This window comes from Saimiri boliviensis, chromosome 6 (assembly GCF_048565385.1).
Source record: "Saimiri boliviensis isolate mSaiBol1 chromosome 6, mSaiBol1.pri, whole genome shotgun sequence".
NCBI classification, from domain to species: Eukaryota; Metazoa; Chordata; class Mammalia; order Primates; family Cebidae; genus Saimiri; species Saimiri boliviensis.
Window position 1 is genome coordinate 53598481 of NC_133454.1, and position 16110 is coordinate 53614590.

Consider the following 16110-nt stretch of genomic DNA (forward strand, 5'->3'; position numbering starts at 1 on the left):
CCCACACCACTGCTCCAATGTGAGAAGTCTCTAAAAGAGGTGAGGTCACGTGAAGTACGCTGTCATCTGTGATGCCCAGGCATGGGAGCCTGGGGGTGGGGAGTTCTCAGAATGGGAGGGGAGTGGTGCCCCTCACCCCTCACACAGGTGCTGAGAGGAGGGGAGAGCGCCCAGCGTGGAGCCCACAGTCCTGCAGGGGTCTGGGCTCTGACACTCGCCGAGGGCTCACCTCTTGCTTGGAACATGAGCAGCCTCATAAACACAACTCAGAGTGCAGAATGTGTGAAAGGGCTTTGCCAACTGTGAAGCATGACACACAAGTTGGCTGCTGTCGTTAAAAACTCAATCTCAGCACTTTGGGAGGCCAAGGAGGGTGGATCATGAGGTCGAGGGATCAAGATCATCCTGACCAACATTGTGAAACCCCGTCTCTACTAAAAAAAAATAAATAAATTAGCCAGGCGTGGTAGTGTGTGCCTGCAGTCCCAGCTACTCGGGAGGCTGAGGCAGAATTACTTGAACCCAGGAGGTGGAGGTTGCAGTGAGCCGAGATCACGCCACTGCACGCCAGCCTGGGCGACAGAGCAAAATTCCATCTCAAAACAAGACAAAACCCAAGAGCACAGAACAGGGGCTTTGGGGCCCAGGCAAGCAACTGATGGGCCTTTGGGAGCCCTGGGGTCCATCAGGATCCTTCCGTCTCGGCAGGTCTTCCCGCGTGGCTCTGCCTCCATTCCTTTGCCGCCTCACCTGGAAAAGCAGCCTGGATTCCCAGAGCCCTGCCTCGCTCTGAGCCCAGATGAAACCCTGGACTGCTGTTACAAATCCCCACATCTGAGACGCCGGGTGAGGTACTCAGTCCTACTGTATAAACTTGTCTAGAATCCAGGCTCCCACGCAGGCTTAGGGATCAGACCTCCCACTCCCTCCGTGACAGGGAAGATAAGTACTGAAGCAAGCTAGCAACTACAGGCAGGGAATGATTAGCATTTTCTCTCATAGCCCTGAGCCTGGGAGTGAGTAGAGGCTGCACTGCCCTGGCAGACACACCTGCAGACCCACCTGTGAGGGCCCAGGAGGAGAGGAGTCAGGGTGGGGCACTAGGAGGCAGCCAGTGCTGTGCCCTAGCCCAGGCCCCTTATCGCCAACCCAATGCCCACGCTCTGGGGGCTCCCTCAAACCATATCCACTCACATGCCTCTCCACCAGGTCCCTCACCCATGTGGCCTGCCTGGAGTCTCTGCCCAGAGCTCAGACCATGCCCCATCCCACCACCTCTCAGGTGAACAGGGATGGGGTGGGAGGCTGACGTCCTTCTCCCAGGACAGGAGTCTCAGCCCCACTTCACATGCTGTGAGTATGAGCAACCACTTTCTCTTCCCCTACACATCTCTTGCAACGATAATAGCTCTTGGTGCTAAGGAAAGAGCTGGGAAATACAAAATGAAGTCTATTGGCATTGGAAGGCATGAGTCAGGGCTTTGCTGCAGTCTATTTTGATTCAGCCAATGTCATCAGCAGTTTTCTCCTCAGGTCAGAGTGGAGGGCAGGACAGAGGCCAGGCAGCTACAGAAGCCTTAGTGGTGGCAACCAGGGCTGGTCGCCAAGCTCACCTGGGGATTGTCCTTGGCAGTCTTTCCCTTCTAGGCTTAGCATCCTGTGTTCCTCTGGGCCCTCTGGGGATCTGGGCTAGCCACTGCCACTGGCTGTCTGGAACTTCCTTCTACAGAGTCCAGGGGGTCCCTCTGGCTGTTTCCCTCCGCACCCCTTCCTCTAATGCCCTGCCAGCTCCAGGTCCCCTGGAATGCTGGTTCCAATCTGGCTTCCAAGTCTCTCTTAGCCAGCCAGCTGTCCTGTCAGCCTTCCCACATGGCCACCCTCTTCCTTTGGATCCCCAGGCAGACCCGACCCCGGCCCTCTGTTAATTTTCCTTTTTTGATCTATGAGTAAAAGACGGACAGAGAAAGCACTTCCATGCTGCCTCTCTCCAGCCCTGTGGCCTCACGTCACTGTGTCCTGGTTGCAGTTTGAGGAACTCCAGTGAGAGGCATCCAGGCCAGCAGAGCCTCACAGAGGCACTGCTTCTGCTGCGTCACCCGATCTAGCATATGTTCGTGGCCCTGTTGTTTGGAGACAGGACACCTTGCACTGCCATTCAGTGACAGACATGTGACACCCACAGTGGGGATGACTGAGCGGCTAGAGACAGGCCAAGGCACAAACCCAGCATCGCCTTCAACCCCACCTCCTCCAAGAAGGGAGGTGAAGAGCCCAGGCTTCAGCTGCAGAGAGATCCAGCTTCAAACCCCAGATCTGAACGTGTTTCCCTGCAGGTGAAATGGAAAAAATAATGCCCACCTCACGAGATGGGAAAGACTGGATGACGGATTCCCAGAGAGCATTTAGCAAGTGCTTCCTCAACGAGTGGCATTTCTAGCTGCTTCTATGCCAATGTATTGCGTGTTTTAACCAGTAAATCATTTCAGAGACTAGAGTGGCAGGTCCCCAACTGGAGCTACCTTCTTCTTGGCATCAGTGCTCCAGGGAAGCAGAATCAGTAACTAGGTTAAGAGATGAACACAGTCAGATCAAAGGAAGTGGGAGGGGCGGGGAATACTTCACCTGAGCCCTGGGAAAACCCCACAGAGGACACTGCTGTTAGCAGAACCTGCTCTTGTTCCCGACAGCCCTTCCTGTGACCTGGGCTGCTGGACACAGATTAGCTTGGATCCATGAGGCCCATTTCCTCTGCACCCATGACCACCCCCCACCATGGCACTTTCTTTCTCTAGATACGTGGGTGTCACTGACTAAGCCTCCATCCCCATTATGAGTTGACTTCACAAAACCAACCCTCCCTGCTCAAGGGATTCCCACTTTTGCAGCTCATAGCAAAAGCATTGGCATGTAAGTAACAATGCCACTAACCACGTGGGGCAGGACCCCAGCAACTGCCTCGATCCATGCTTATTACAATGCAGTCTCCCCCTTGGAATTGGGAGGTCCTTGACCTTCCACTAACTAAGCTTCTGATTTTGTTTCATCAAAAATGAAAGAGGGGCCAGGAGCGGTGGCTCACCCCTGTAATCCCAGGACTTTGCGAAGCCAAGGCGGGTGGATCACCTGAGGTCAGGAGTTCAAGACCAGCCTGGCCAACATGGTGAAATCTTGTCTCTACTAAAAATACAAAAATTAGCTGAGCGTGGTGGTGGGTGCGTGTAATTCCAGCTACTCGGTAGGCCAAGGCAGGAGAATCACGAGATAGCGCTATTGCACTCTGCCTAGGCAACAGAGCGAGACTCCATCTCAAAAACAAACAAAAGAGGGTCAAGAGGGGCACCCCCAAGCTAATACATCAAGTCAGGCCTCCCTTCAGTCCAGCCCAGCTCCTCTGCAGAGCCCACTGGAGGGCCAAAGCAAAGAAGACAGCTGCCTCTGACACTTCCCGCAGCCCAGCTGGGTGTCAGCAATGAAGACAGGTGCTTCACTTGGGCTCCGGCTCCTTCCATTTGCAACGGAGAACAAGGCATTTGGGTGGGGAAAGAAGGAACCCAGGACAAGGGCTTCGTCCCTCCCAACTCTCTCCCGGGCCTCCCTCCACACCCCTGCACCCTTGGCCTCTTTGCGTCTCTGAATTTCTGCCTTTTCATGGACTTCCATCTGTTTTTCTGTGGTCTCTTTCGTTTTCTCTCTCTTAATTCTGTCAGAGGTGTGTGAATCACAGCAACTCCATCTTGAAGAGGAGCTGACATGAAACATGAGGCTGACACCCAGATGGTTGAGGCATTCCAAGTCACAGGATAAGATAGGTCAGCACAAGATGCTGGTCGTAAAGACCTTGCTGATAAAACAGATTGCAGTCAAGGAGCCGGCCAAAACCCACCAAAACCAAGATGGCAATGAGAGTGACTTCTGGTCATCCTCACTGCTACACTCCCACCAGTGCCATGACAGTTTCCAACGCCATGGCAACATCAGGAAGGTACCCTATATGGTCTAGAAAGGGGAGGCCTAGATAACCCAACTCTTTTTAGCAGATCATCAAGAAATAACCATAAAAATGGGCAACCAGCTGCCCTCGGGGCTGCTCTGTCCATGGAGTCGCCATTCTTATATTCTTTTACTTTCCTAATAAACTTGCTTTCACTTTGTACTGCAGACTCCCTCTGAATTCTTTCTTGTGTGAGATCCAAGAACCCTCTCTTGAGATCTGGTTGGGGACCCCTTTCCTGTAACAATTCCACTCTTCTTTCTGCTTCAGTTAATCATTTTCTACTTACCTTTCTACTCTTTCTGTTTACTGTCACTCTCACCTCCATCTTTCTGTCTTTATTTCTAAATCTTCTTTACCTTCTTATGTTGAATCTTTTTGCCTATTGTGATAAATATATTTGGTCTTCAACCCCATTTCCTGGCATACAGCTCCTAAAGTCCTTAGAAACTCCAAAGGTTGTCTTTTTGTGTGCTAATGAGCTGACTGAGGCCTGGCAGCACCTAGATAGCTTCAGGTAGATCAAGGGTTGATCACCAAAAAGACCAAGGCAGGATTAGAGGGTTGGGTTTTCAGCCCCACCCCCAACCTTAGGAGAAGGGAGAGGGGCTGGAGGGTAAGCTGATCACCAGTGGCTTAATCAATCACCCTTATGTAATGCAGCCTCCAATGAAGCCTCCATTAAAGCCCAGAAAGGACAGATAGCTGAATAGGTGGAGGTTCCAGGAGGGAGTGTGACCAGGAAGGGTATGAAAGCCCTGTGTCCCTTACCCCATATCTCACCCTACGTATCTCTTCATCTGTATTGTTTGTAATATCTTTCATAATAAACCTGCAAACCTAAGTGTTCTCGTAAGTTCTATGAGTCATTCCAGCAAATGAGGGAGTCGTGGGAGCCCCAACTGAAAGCCAGTTGGGTAGAAGTTCCAGAGGCCTGGATTTGTAACTGGTAGGAAGGGAGTTGTGGTCTTGTGAGACTGAGCCCTCATTAAACATAGGATCTGTTGCCATCTCCTAGCAGATGATGTTGGAATTGAATTGACTCGAAGGACACCCAGCCAGTGTCTGCTGCAGAAATGATTGCTTACTTGTGTGTGGGGAGAACCCCCAGGCATTTGGTCACAGAAGTCTTCTGCATTGATGATTGTGGCGTGAGAGCCAAGGAGAAAATTGAGTTTGAGTTTTTTCCTAACACACCAATCCATATCACTCTTATCTTCCAAAGAAAAATTTTAAGTGGGAGATCAGATAGGCGCCAACCTGCCATTGATTTCATACACCTGCTCCCCATGCACACGGACCCCAGGGTCCCGCCGGAGGTTCAGGCTGGTGGTTCTGGGTGTCATCCTCAGAGTCATCACTAATGTTAGTGGGTTTTGTTTGTTTTCTTTTTAAGAGAAGAAATCTCCCTACGTTGCCCAGGTTAGCCTCAAATTCCTGGGTTCAGGAGATCCTCTTGCCTCAGCCTCCTGAGTAAGTGGGACTATAGGCATGTGCCTTCATTCCCGGTTTTTGTTGTTGTTTGTTTGTTTGGAGGTGGAAATTTATTATTATTATTATTAGAGATAGGGTCTTGCTCTGTCGCCTAGGTTGGAGTGCAGTGGCAAGATCCGGGCTCTCTGCAACCTCTACTTCCCAGATTCAAGCCATTCTCCCACCTCAGCCTCCCAAGTAGCCGGGCCTACAGGCACGTGCCACCATGCCTGGCTAATTTTTGTAATTTTTAGTAGAGATGAAGTTTCGTTATGTCACCCAAGCTGGTCTCAGACTCTTAGACTCAAGCAACATGCCCACCTCACAGGACTGTGCTGGGATTACAGGCATGAGCCGCCATGTCCAGGCTTCATCATTGATATTAAATGCTAGCCTTCTCTGGGTCAATTCCTGAGTGGTCTCTCACTCAAGCACACCTTGCCCTGGGGTGATCCAGATACACCAACCCAGAAATAACCAAATCAGGCCAGAATGCATATTCCTGTCCTAAAGCGTGGCCATGTAGAGCCCTTGTGGTCAAATAGCTGTCCCTCCCCAGCCTAGGCAGCTACACAGCACCCAACCCACCCTGCCCCACCCGCTTCTCCACTGCAGGTCACTTTGCTTATCTCAGCACCGGATGACAACAAGGACAGGCTCAGCCTAATCCGGCTTTCCCAGTGCGTAGCTTAGAAGTGGTCTTTTCATGCCCAAGATGGCTCAGAGGAGGAGGAAGACAGGTGGCTTCGGAGAAGTGAAATACAGAGAGCGATCGTGAGGCAGGAGAATAGGGCCTGGAGGCAGGGAACCAGTCAATTCATGCTGACTTCCTAGAACTCAGTCAAAAGGAAAACCCCAACTTTCACACTCAAGTAACCAAAGAACCAGAGGCTACTCCCTTTGCAACCACACCCCACCCTACCTTTTCTGTGGCAGATGAAAAACTGAAAGTATCTCTGATTGGTCCCCTCGTGCAACCAGTTAGGCTGATCGCTGGCCTCAGCACCAAGCTGCCACAGAAGGGATGCTCAGTATCTGTGGGTCAGTCACTGTTTCCCCAACGCACACAGCCTCCTCTCTGGACTGGATTCTCTTCCTCTCACTGTGCCCCCAGTTTTCCACCTGACAAAGGCCCGCTCCTCCCCATAAGCTAAATCCAAATGCTCCCTCCTGGGGGACGCTGCCCTGACCCTCTGGCTCTGTGTGCTCTTTCCTCTTAGAGTTTCCCAACAAGAGTCTTCCTCCCAGCCTCTGAAATTGCTGCGGACAGCACCTTATTCATCTTTGTGTCCTCAGTGTCCAGCACACTATAGGTGCTGGTAAATGTTGGATGAATAAGAGGCCTTCACAGTCAACGGAGTGAGGCCAAGGGACAGTCTGGGCCCAAGGATTTCCGTTTCAAGAACTTTCACTCTCAGCCTGAACCCACCCCTCTGCGGGCAGCCTGGGGAATGAGCCGGGGCGAGGATGAAGGAGGGAGGCCGAGGGAGGGTCAGCCAGGATGGTACCTGCATGCGGAACCTCAGAGCGCCGTTCCCTGCTGGCCTTTCAGGCTGCAGATGAAGTCTACTGGGAAAAGCGAGAAACCCGGGGTTGGGGAAAGACCTTCCACCACGTGGCGGCGCTGTGTCTGCATGCTCAGCCACCCAACGGACGCCCAGCGACATCCAGGAGCAGCAGCCTCTCCTCAAGCATCACTCCACGGCCAAAAGCACTCAGTCAAGCCAGAGGCACCGGCATTATCAATGCATTATCGTCCGTGGGATTTGGCAAGGCCCAGCCACAACAGTCTAAAAGCATTCTCTCTTCTATCAGGGTCAACCCAAAGAACTCATTTGTTAATGGACCACCATTAACTCATCACCCTCATGGAAAACTGACTCCCCGGGTCCTCCAAGCGCCCGTCCTCCCGATTCTGCAGCGGCAGCATCTCTGAATGCCAGCACCCCAGCATCCCACACCACACCTGTGCTCTGCGTCTGTCTGCCAAGTGCAGACTGCGAGGTATCGGGCCACCCCCTCAGTTCCCTCATCTGTAAGGTGGGAACATTAAGACTTTGTTTGCAAGGTTATTAGATGTCTTATATATGCACAACAGAGTAGAATGTCAGTACATGATATTCATCTTCCTTTTCTTCATCTTCATCCCGGTGGACCAGGCCTTCATTAAGATCTTCTCCATCTCGCCCCTGAACTATTGGCACTGTCTCTAACCCGCTCTCCCTGCCTCGCCCCCGCACTACTGCCAGAATTATCTTCCTCTGTGGCAGGAGTTATGTTTCAAACCAAATTCATTCTATCAACAATTACGAACCTTTTGTTTGCCAGGCACTGTGCTGGTGCCACAGCTATAAATAAAGGAGAGGTCTCCCATGGAGCTCAGCTCAGAGTGTTGTAGTAGAAGACTGCCGTGGTTTCAGTGTGTCTCCCCAAAAGCATGTGCTGGAAACTTAATCACCAATGCAACAGTGTTGGGAGGTAGGGCCTAAGGAGAGGGGACTCGGCCAGGAGGGCACCGTGAATGGGTTAATGCTATTATCTTGGCAGCTGGTTCCCTATAAAAGGATAGAAAGAAGTTCATATGAGGCCAGGCACGGTGGCTTATGCCTGTAATCCCAACACTTTGAAAGGCCAAGATGGGTGGATCACCTGAGGTCAGAAGTTCGAGACCAGCCCGGCCAACATGGCAAACCCTGTCTCTACTAAAAACACAAAATTAACTGGGTGTGATGGCATGCACTTGTAATCCCAGCTACTTGGGAGGCTGAGACAGGAGAATTGCACAAACCCTAAGGCAGAGGTTACAGTGAGCCAAGATCATGCCGCTCGCCAAGGCAATACAGCGGGGAGGTGGTAGAGCTAAGATTTAAAGCTATGCATGGAGGTCATTCCATGTATGTGTTGTTCATTATCCAGATCCTGAGAAAATAAATGGGATAAAGTAAATCTATACTATTTACTTTATAGCCAGATCCTTTTCTTTGAGATGGAGGTCACCCAGGCTGGAGTGCAGTGGTGACCTCCATCTCAAAAAGGATGGAGGTCTCACTGCTGCCTCCACCTCCCGGGTTCAAGCAATTCTTCTGCCCCAGCCTCCCGGGTGGCTGGGACTACAGTCGTGCACCACCCGCCCATCAAATTTTTGTATTTTTAGTAGAGATGGGAGTTTCACCATGTAGACCAGGTTGGTCTCAAACTCCTGACCTCAGATAATTCAGCCACCTCGGCCTTCCAAAGTGCTGGGATTACAGGCATGAGCCACCGTGCCCGGCCTCTAGCAGATTCATATTAAAAATACTGTCAAAGTCCTGTATGTTCGTGGTCTGGAGTTTGTAGCGCATGCAGGATGGAAAGCAGAATGTCCCGGCTCCACTGTCCTTCCTGTGTCTTCTAACCCTTGGCCTGCCCCAGGGCAAAATTAAGAGCATCCTGGAGAGACAGATGAAAAGAAACAGGATGGACTAGCACATAATCTGAAATTGGTTCCTTGCCTAATTAAAGGGAACAGGGCTGAGTGAACAGGATGTTCACCAAGACTGCTAGCAAATCACACTGGCGGCATGGAAACCTCCCCTGGAACAGAGGAAAACCCAGGCTGGCCTCTGGTGCTACAGGAACCTGAGTGCTTTTCAGAGGCGCCTGGCAGGCTGCAGAAGCCACTGCAAGCCCTCTTGAGGATCTGTGCAGGGCAAAAGGCCCAGGCGTCCTGGGTTACACCTACCTGGATCTCAACCCTGACTGAGCCTCAGTTTACTCCCTTGTGAAATGGAGGTAACAGCGGCACCCACATTATAGAATGGCTGCAAAGACGGAACGAGACAGTGAGACTTCTTTCCACTGGCGGAAGGGCCTGGCACATGGTAGCTATTTCCTTACCGCGTGTGGCTTATTTGAAGCCAGCATGTCCTGCTATTCTGTCAGCTCATACCTGTCTTCACCTCACCCCTACCCTCAGCCTTAAGTCACGCCTGTGGAAGGGAACACCTGGTCATCCCGGCAGGGGCCAGAGGAAGGTCAGCTCCCACCGAACAGAGGCGACTAGGGCTCAGGGTCGGGATCAAGGTTTGAGATTCTCAATCTCCTCAATTATTTGGTACAGATGTTTGAGGCTCAATTTGACCTCCTCTGAGCCTAAACGATGTCTTAGCAGAAGGATTGCTGAGCAGTAAAAATCCTTTCTAGAAAGCTAGCGAATCAACAGGGAGCCTGCTTGCATCCCCACACAGTGAGCCAAGGTGCCCCGTGTTGGCCTCTGTGGAAGAGACGCTGCTTGGCATGAGCAAGCCTGGGCTGTTGCCAGCCCACACCCACCCACTGCACCTTTCTCTACCTAATTTCTTGAGGTGTGAACAAACGAGACAGTCACTGATCTCAATTTACTTGGGTTCAAAGGGAAGAACCAAGGCTCTGCTGGCTGGAAGGAACCTCAGGGGTTCATCTATGTCAACTCCAGTCTCTGAATTCAGCTCACTTCAGAAATAACAGCCTCTACCCACTCCTGAGCGTGGGAAGAGACCTAGAACAGCATTGTTCAAACTTTAAGGTGAATTCAAATCACCTGGGGACCTTGAAATGCAGATTCTAATTGAATAAGAGCAGAGTGTGCTGAGATTCTGCATTTCTCACGAGCTCTCAGCACCTGCGGCACTGCTGGGTCCATGGGCACACACACCTTGAACAGGAAGGATCTACAGGGCTTGCTGCCCTCAGAAGCTCCTGCTTTAAGAGGGAAGTGCAGTATGTGGGCAGACTGAGCTCTTGAAGGCAGGAGATAGTTGATTTTCTTTACCCGCAGTGTCTAACCACATTGTCTGATACCATCATAGACAATATTTGCTGGCTGGGTGGCTGACTGACTGGCTAGATGGATGGATGGCCAGAAACATTTAGAGGGATGAGTGAGTGACTGCGGATACTGAGATCAAATGCACAATTAGAAACAACTGGCGGCAGGGCACCATGGCTCACACCTGTAATCCCAGCACTTTGGGAGGCCAAGATGGGCAGATCACCTGAGGTCAGGAGTTCAAGACTAGCCTGGCCAACATGGTAAAACCCTATCTCTATAAAAATACAAAAATAAGCTGGGTATGGTGGTGGGCACCTGTAGTCCCAGCTACTCAGGAGGCTGAGGCAGGAGAATTGCTCCAACCTGGGAGGCAGAGGTTGCAGTAAGCCAAGATCACGCCACTGCACTCCAGCCTGGGCAACAGAGCTAGACTCTGTCTTCAAAAAAAGAAAAAGAAAGAAACAACTGTCAATTGATATACCATCCTCCAAATTACTGTAGCTAAGTAAAAATATCTAGGAGGAAAATGAAGGCAGGAAGAAAGAAGGAAATCAGGCAGGCAAGAAGGGAAGGAGGGAGGGAAGGGAGAGAAATGAAAAAGGTTTTCCAAACCCGCAGGTGTTCTCCTTTCATCTCTACTAGAACATCTTTTTAAGCTTACTCTGATGTATGGATGGATGTCTCCTGTCTCCTTCAGAAGACGGTGGGGTGTGTATATTCAGGGCCTGTGTTTTATCTCCTAATTCCCAGTGCCTAACAGAGGTGGGTCTAGCATGAGCTCCTTAAACACACATTTGGTGAAATGAATGGGGATAACAGCGCCATTTATGTCTCTCTCAGGCACCAGACATTTCACATGGATTATTTCTTTTCTTTCTTTTTTTTTTTTTTTTTTTTTTGAGACAAAATCTCGCTGTGTCACCCAGGCTGGAGTGCAGTGGCACAATCTCAGCTCACTGCAACCTCCACCTCCCAGGTTCAAGCGATTCTCCTGCCTCAGTCTCTTTGAGTAGCTGGGACTACAGGCACACACCATTATGCCCAGCTAATTTTTTGATATTTTTAGTAGAGAGGGGATTTCACCAAGTTGGCCAGGCTGGTCTCAAACTCCTGACCACAAGTGATCCACCCACCTTGGCCTCCTAAAGTGCTGGGATGACAGGCATGAGCCACCGCGCCCAGCCAGGATTCTCTCTTAATCTTCATAACAACCCTATGAGGTCAGTACTATTACTATCCCACTTTACAGATACGAAAGGTGGAGTGCAGGAGGATTAAATAAAATGCCCATGGTTACACAGATCATTAGTGGCTGATACTAGGAGCCAGGACCCCAGGCCGCTAGAGCTCATGCTCTTGACCAAGGAGGATCCAGGTTTTGAGAGGCCTGAAGCTTATGTATTTTGAGGGGCTTGGTTTTTATTTTTGTTTTTTTCTTCGAAAAGCAACAGACTCTTTATTTAATGTGGTTTAAAATACATCCAGATTGGGCCGGGTGCAGTGGCTCGTGCCTGTAATCCCAGCACTTTGGGAGGCCGAGGCAGGCAGATCACCTGAGGTTGGGAGTTCGAGACCAGCCTAACCAACATGGAGAAACCCCATCTCAAAAAAAAAAAAAAAAAATCCAGATCAAGTCCCTGGCTGTTGTGAATATGGAAAAGAGACAATAAATAAATAAATAAATAAATAAATAAATAAAGCTACCAGGGCAGCTTCAAACAAGTCCAAGTGTTTGGGCAGGCCCATAAGGAAAGTAGTTGCAAGGACAGAAGGCAGCCTCCTCCTCCAGGAAGGGCAGCTGGGTGTCTGACACCCGGCTGTCCCTGGGGTGACCGCCTCTGTGCTGTGCAAGGCAGGAGGGCTGGGGCAACAGGTCTTGGACCTCCCCTGTGGACACCAGCGAGCTCCCTTGGCCTCTGGGTAAGCCCTGCCATGGTGGGTGGAGGGTTAAATAACCATCTTGACAGAAATGATATTCTCCTACAGAAAGTGTCTAAGCTCGGTCCACAGTCCAGAAACCTCATAGAAAACAAACAACAAAGTTTTTTCGAGTGCCGCTGACACCTCCCAGAATCTGGTGTGCATGAAGCTCTCTGCTGGACAAGACCTGGAATACAAGTTATTGTTAGCAGAGCCACAGGCTCTGAGCTCCACCTGCTGCAGTCCCCTGGAGGAAAAGCTAACAATCTAAGAAACCAGCACGGCTCTTGGTCCTAAAACTGAGATCACCTGTGTGGGACCAGCCTGGGTAAGGAAGGCTCTGGTCTTCACCTACAGGGATAGGCCACCTCTTGAGGGGCTTTCTTGAAGAAAAAGCATATGAAGGAAATCTTCGGCAAAATTTACAAAAATATGTGATCCTGTGAATTCACGGCCGGGCCCTTTCCCAGGGCCCTGAAAGGAGCCGTGCAAATGATGGGCTCTGAAGATTCAGCTTCATTGGTTTCATAACTCTGCCTCTGATCTTGACACATATGCTGGAAACAGATAAGGAAAGGGGAGAAGGAAGAGAAAAAAATTGTCAAAAATAAAGAGGAAGAGATAAAAGAGTAGTAATGGGAGGGAAAGAAGAGCGGAAAAACAGGAGGAGAATCTAAAGCAGGCGTCCCCAAACTTTTTCACAGGGGGCCAGTTCACTGTCCCTCAGACCGTTGGAGGGCCGCCACATACTGTGCTCCTCTCACTGACCACCAATGAAAGAGATGCCCCTTCCTGAAGTGCGGCGGGGGGCCGGATAAATGGCCTCAGGGGACCGCATGCGGCCCACGGGGCCGTAGTTTAGGGATGCCTGATCTAAAGAGATGAGTGAGAAAGAGAAAGAGGCAGGCAGGATGGGGCCGAGGGGGAGCTAAGGCTTCCTCTGGGGGAATGGGGTTCTGGGCCAGGCATGGTGGCTCATGTCTGTAATCCCAGCACTTTGGGAAACCGAAGCGAGTGGATCACTTGAGCTCAAGAGTTTGAGACCAGCCTGGCCAACATGGTGAAACCCTGTCTTTACAAAAAATACAAAAATTAGCCGGACATGGTGGCTCGTACCTGTAATCCCAGCTACTTGGGGGGCTGAGGCTGGGGGATCCCTTGAGCTCAGGAGGTGGAGGTTGCAGTGAGCTGAGGTTGTACCACTGCACTCCAGTCCGGGTAACAAGAGCAAAACTCCGTCTCAAAAAAAAAGAGGAAAAGAATGGAGGCTCTGGTCAGGGTGGTTTTCCTTGGCACCTGGGAGAAGTGGGCCTCTGGTCTCTCCAGGCCACCGTACCTCCCCCTGTAAACCTGCACCCCCACCTACAGGCACCACAGCCACCCTGCCCAGTCCTGCTCATGTGCCTTCTTCCCAGGCCTCTCCACAAAATTCCAGACCCAATGGGGAGCAGAAGCCAGGAGGGCTGACTCATCAACCCTCCAACCAGCCATGCCCAGCCGCCTTCAAGCCCAGACAGCTGCCTCTTTCCTGGTTCATCACCTGAGCACCAGGTAAAGCAATGCACACCTGTGGGCCAGATGTTTAGCCTGGCATATAGAGGAACCAAGACAGCTGAAAACGTGGCTCCCAGTGGCCCACTAGCTTCTCACTGCCCTGCTGCTGGAGTCTTCCTTACATGGGAGGTGCCTGCCTGGATCATCATAGCCCGATCCCTGAGGTCACCTGAGATCTTGCTTCTGCCCCAGACTTCCAATTCTAAAGGCCACCAGCCTAGAGTAAGGAAGGGCTGGGGCTGTGCTGGCTCCAGAGCCCTGCAGGCCAGCTTCAGATCTCTGCTGCTCAGAGACCAGTCCAAGGACACACTGCATTCATCAGCCGAGATTTGGCCAACAGTCCATTAAACTGACCTGGTTTTCCTCCTGCTCAGACATCACTGGGGTCCTCCATGGGCCATTTTATCCCAAACCATGAACCCCAGCCTTTCAGACGCTTGCGATCCATTCAGCCTGTTCACAAGGCCGGCAGCGTGAACCAGTAGGAGAACCAGGTTCCAGCCCCAACTCTGCCCAAGACTACTTCATGTCCACGAGCTATAATTTCCTCAGCTGGCAAGTGGGAACTAAATATGGAGGTGGTTGTTGTTGGAGAATTAAAGGGCTGACACACAGAAGCACCTTGTCAACAGAAGGACTAATACACGTGTCTAACCCAGTCTGGTCCCCGGGGAGGGTCAGGTCAGAGAAATGGAAGGAGATCTGGATTCGTTTGGAACCAGACACTAATTCATGATGTGCCTTTGGGTCACTGACTTTACCTCTCTGTAATTTAATTTTGTCACCCACGGAATGGAGGAATGAAGTGGAGAATTATCCAAATCCCTCTCGGCAAAATATCTGTGGCTGTAAGGTTTCACCTTGCACATTCCCTGGTGAGGAGACAGCACCAGCCATCAGGATATGGCAGAATGTGAATCAGAAATGATTCTGTGGGCCGGGCACGGTGGTTCATGCCATAATCCCAGGACTTTGGGAGGCCAAGGCAGGTGGATCAGTTGAACCCAGGAGTTTGAAACTAGCCTGGCCAACATGGCAAAACCCCATCTATATTAAAAATGCAAATTAGCTTGGCATGGTGGTGCACACCTGTAATCCCAGCAGCTACACAGGAGGCTGAGACAGGAGAATGGCTTGAACTTAGGAGGCAGAGGTTGCAGTGAGCCAAGATCATGCCATTGCACTCCAGCCTTCGCGACAGAGACTCTGTCTCAAAAAAAAAAAAAAAAAAAAAACAAAACCACAAATATTAGCTGGGTGTGGTGACGGACACCTGTAGTCCCAGCTACTTGGGAGGCTGGAACATGAGAACTGCTTGAATCTGGAAGGCGGAGGTTGCAGCTAGCCAAGATCATGCCACTGCACTCTAGCCTGGGGGATAGAACAAGACCCTGTGAAAAGAAAGAAAGAGAGAGAGAGGGAGGGACAGAGGGAAGAAGGAAGGAAGGAAGGAGAAAAGAGAAAAGAAAAGAAAAGAACCCCATGGATGAGGTGCCCTGGGCTCTAGCCATAGCACCAATAGTTATTTTCAAAATATTTAACAGCCAGTGAGACAGGGAGAGGAAGCTCTGGCGTGCTGGCTCTGTGCAGGGCAGCTTCCCTTCTGGGATCCAGGGAAAGGCGGCATATCTTATCCCCCTAAGAGAAGAAACCCCCTCCTTCTCTGTGGACTTTCCAATCATGTTGCTCCACACCTGGCAATGATCCCTTTGTACTGAGCTGCAAATTCTGTCGCCCAACCCCCAGACTACTCCAACTTTCCACAAACCCAAACCAAAGCACCCACACAGCGAGAAGTCATGCACCTAGAAGGTAGGGGGAGGGGGGGGCGGAAACTTCTGGCATCACCCTCAGCCAACACCCGGTTGGGTGGAAGTCATTCAGGCGGGAAGGCTTTTGTGACGTCTTAGGTGTGTCACCTGTTCTGAGGCCAAAGGGCCCATGAATGACTTCAGGTGTTGTCCCAGCCCCTAAGACGGGCGTCAGGTTACAAGACACATAATCATTCCAGTTTGGCAACTTCACCTGCTGGACTGCTTTAATTGAGCTACCAACCGTCCCCCAGTCACTCCTGGAATACAGCGGCGAGAGGCAACAGCTTGCTAGGCGGACAACGAGGATGCTGACCTTGAAGGACCAAGGTCCGCCCAGCACTCAGGCCTCCTCCAGCCAGTGCTGACCAGGGTCTTCTGACCTGCTGGCCAGCCGGGACCTGTGCTGGGAGGACCTCCTGCTGCCTTGGGGTGACAATCGCAGCTCCAGGCTACACAGGAAGACGACCTGGACGACCACAGAGCCAGCATGGTGAGTGTGGGGGGCCCTCTGCTCCCAAGATACGTGGAGGGTGGGTCTCCCCATAAAGGGCTTTTTAAGCAGCCTAAGA

At 51.2% G+C, this 16110-nt stretch overlaps 1 protein-coding gene across 2 annotated transcripts in view; it reads left to right on the forward strand.

Annotated features, from left to right (window-relative positions):
- Positions 1 to 15684: 15684 nt before the first annotated feature.
- Positions 15685 to 16110, forward strand: part of TMPRSS4 (transmembrane serine protease 4) — a 47436-nt gene continuing 47010 nt past the window's right edge. The window contains exon 1 of one of the 2 annotated variants that reach the window (XM_039471247.2): positions 15685 to 16031. In XM_039471247.2, the coding sequence (XP_039327181.1) occupies positions 16029 to 16031 (3 nt within the window). In that variant the 5' untranslated portion in view covers positions 15685 to 16028. The remainder of the gene's footprint in view (positions 16032 to 16110) is intronic. The other variant, XM_039471246.2, reaches the window with a different exon arrangement.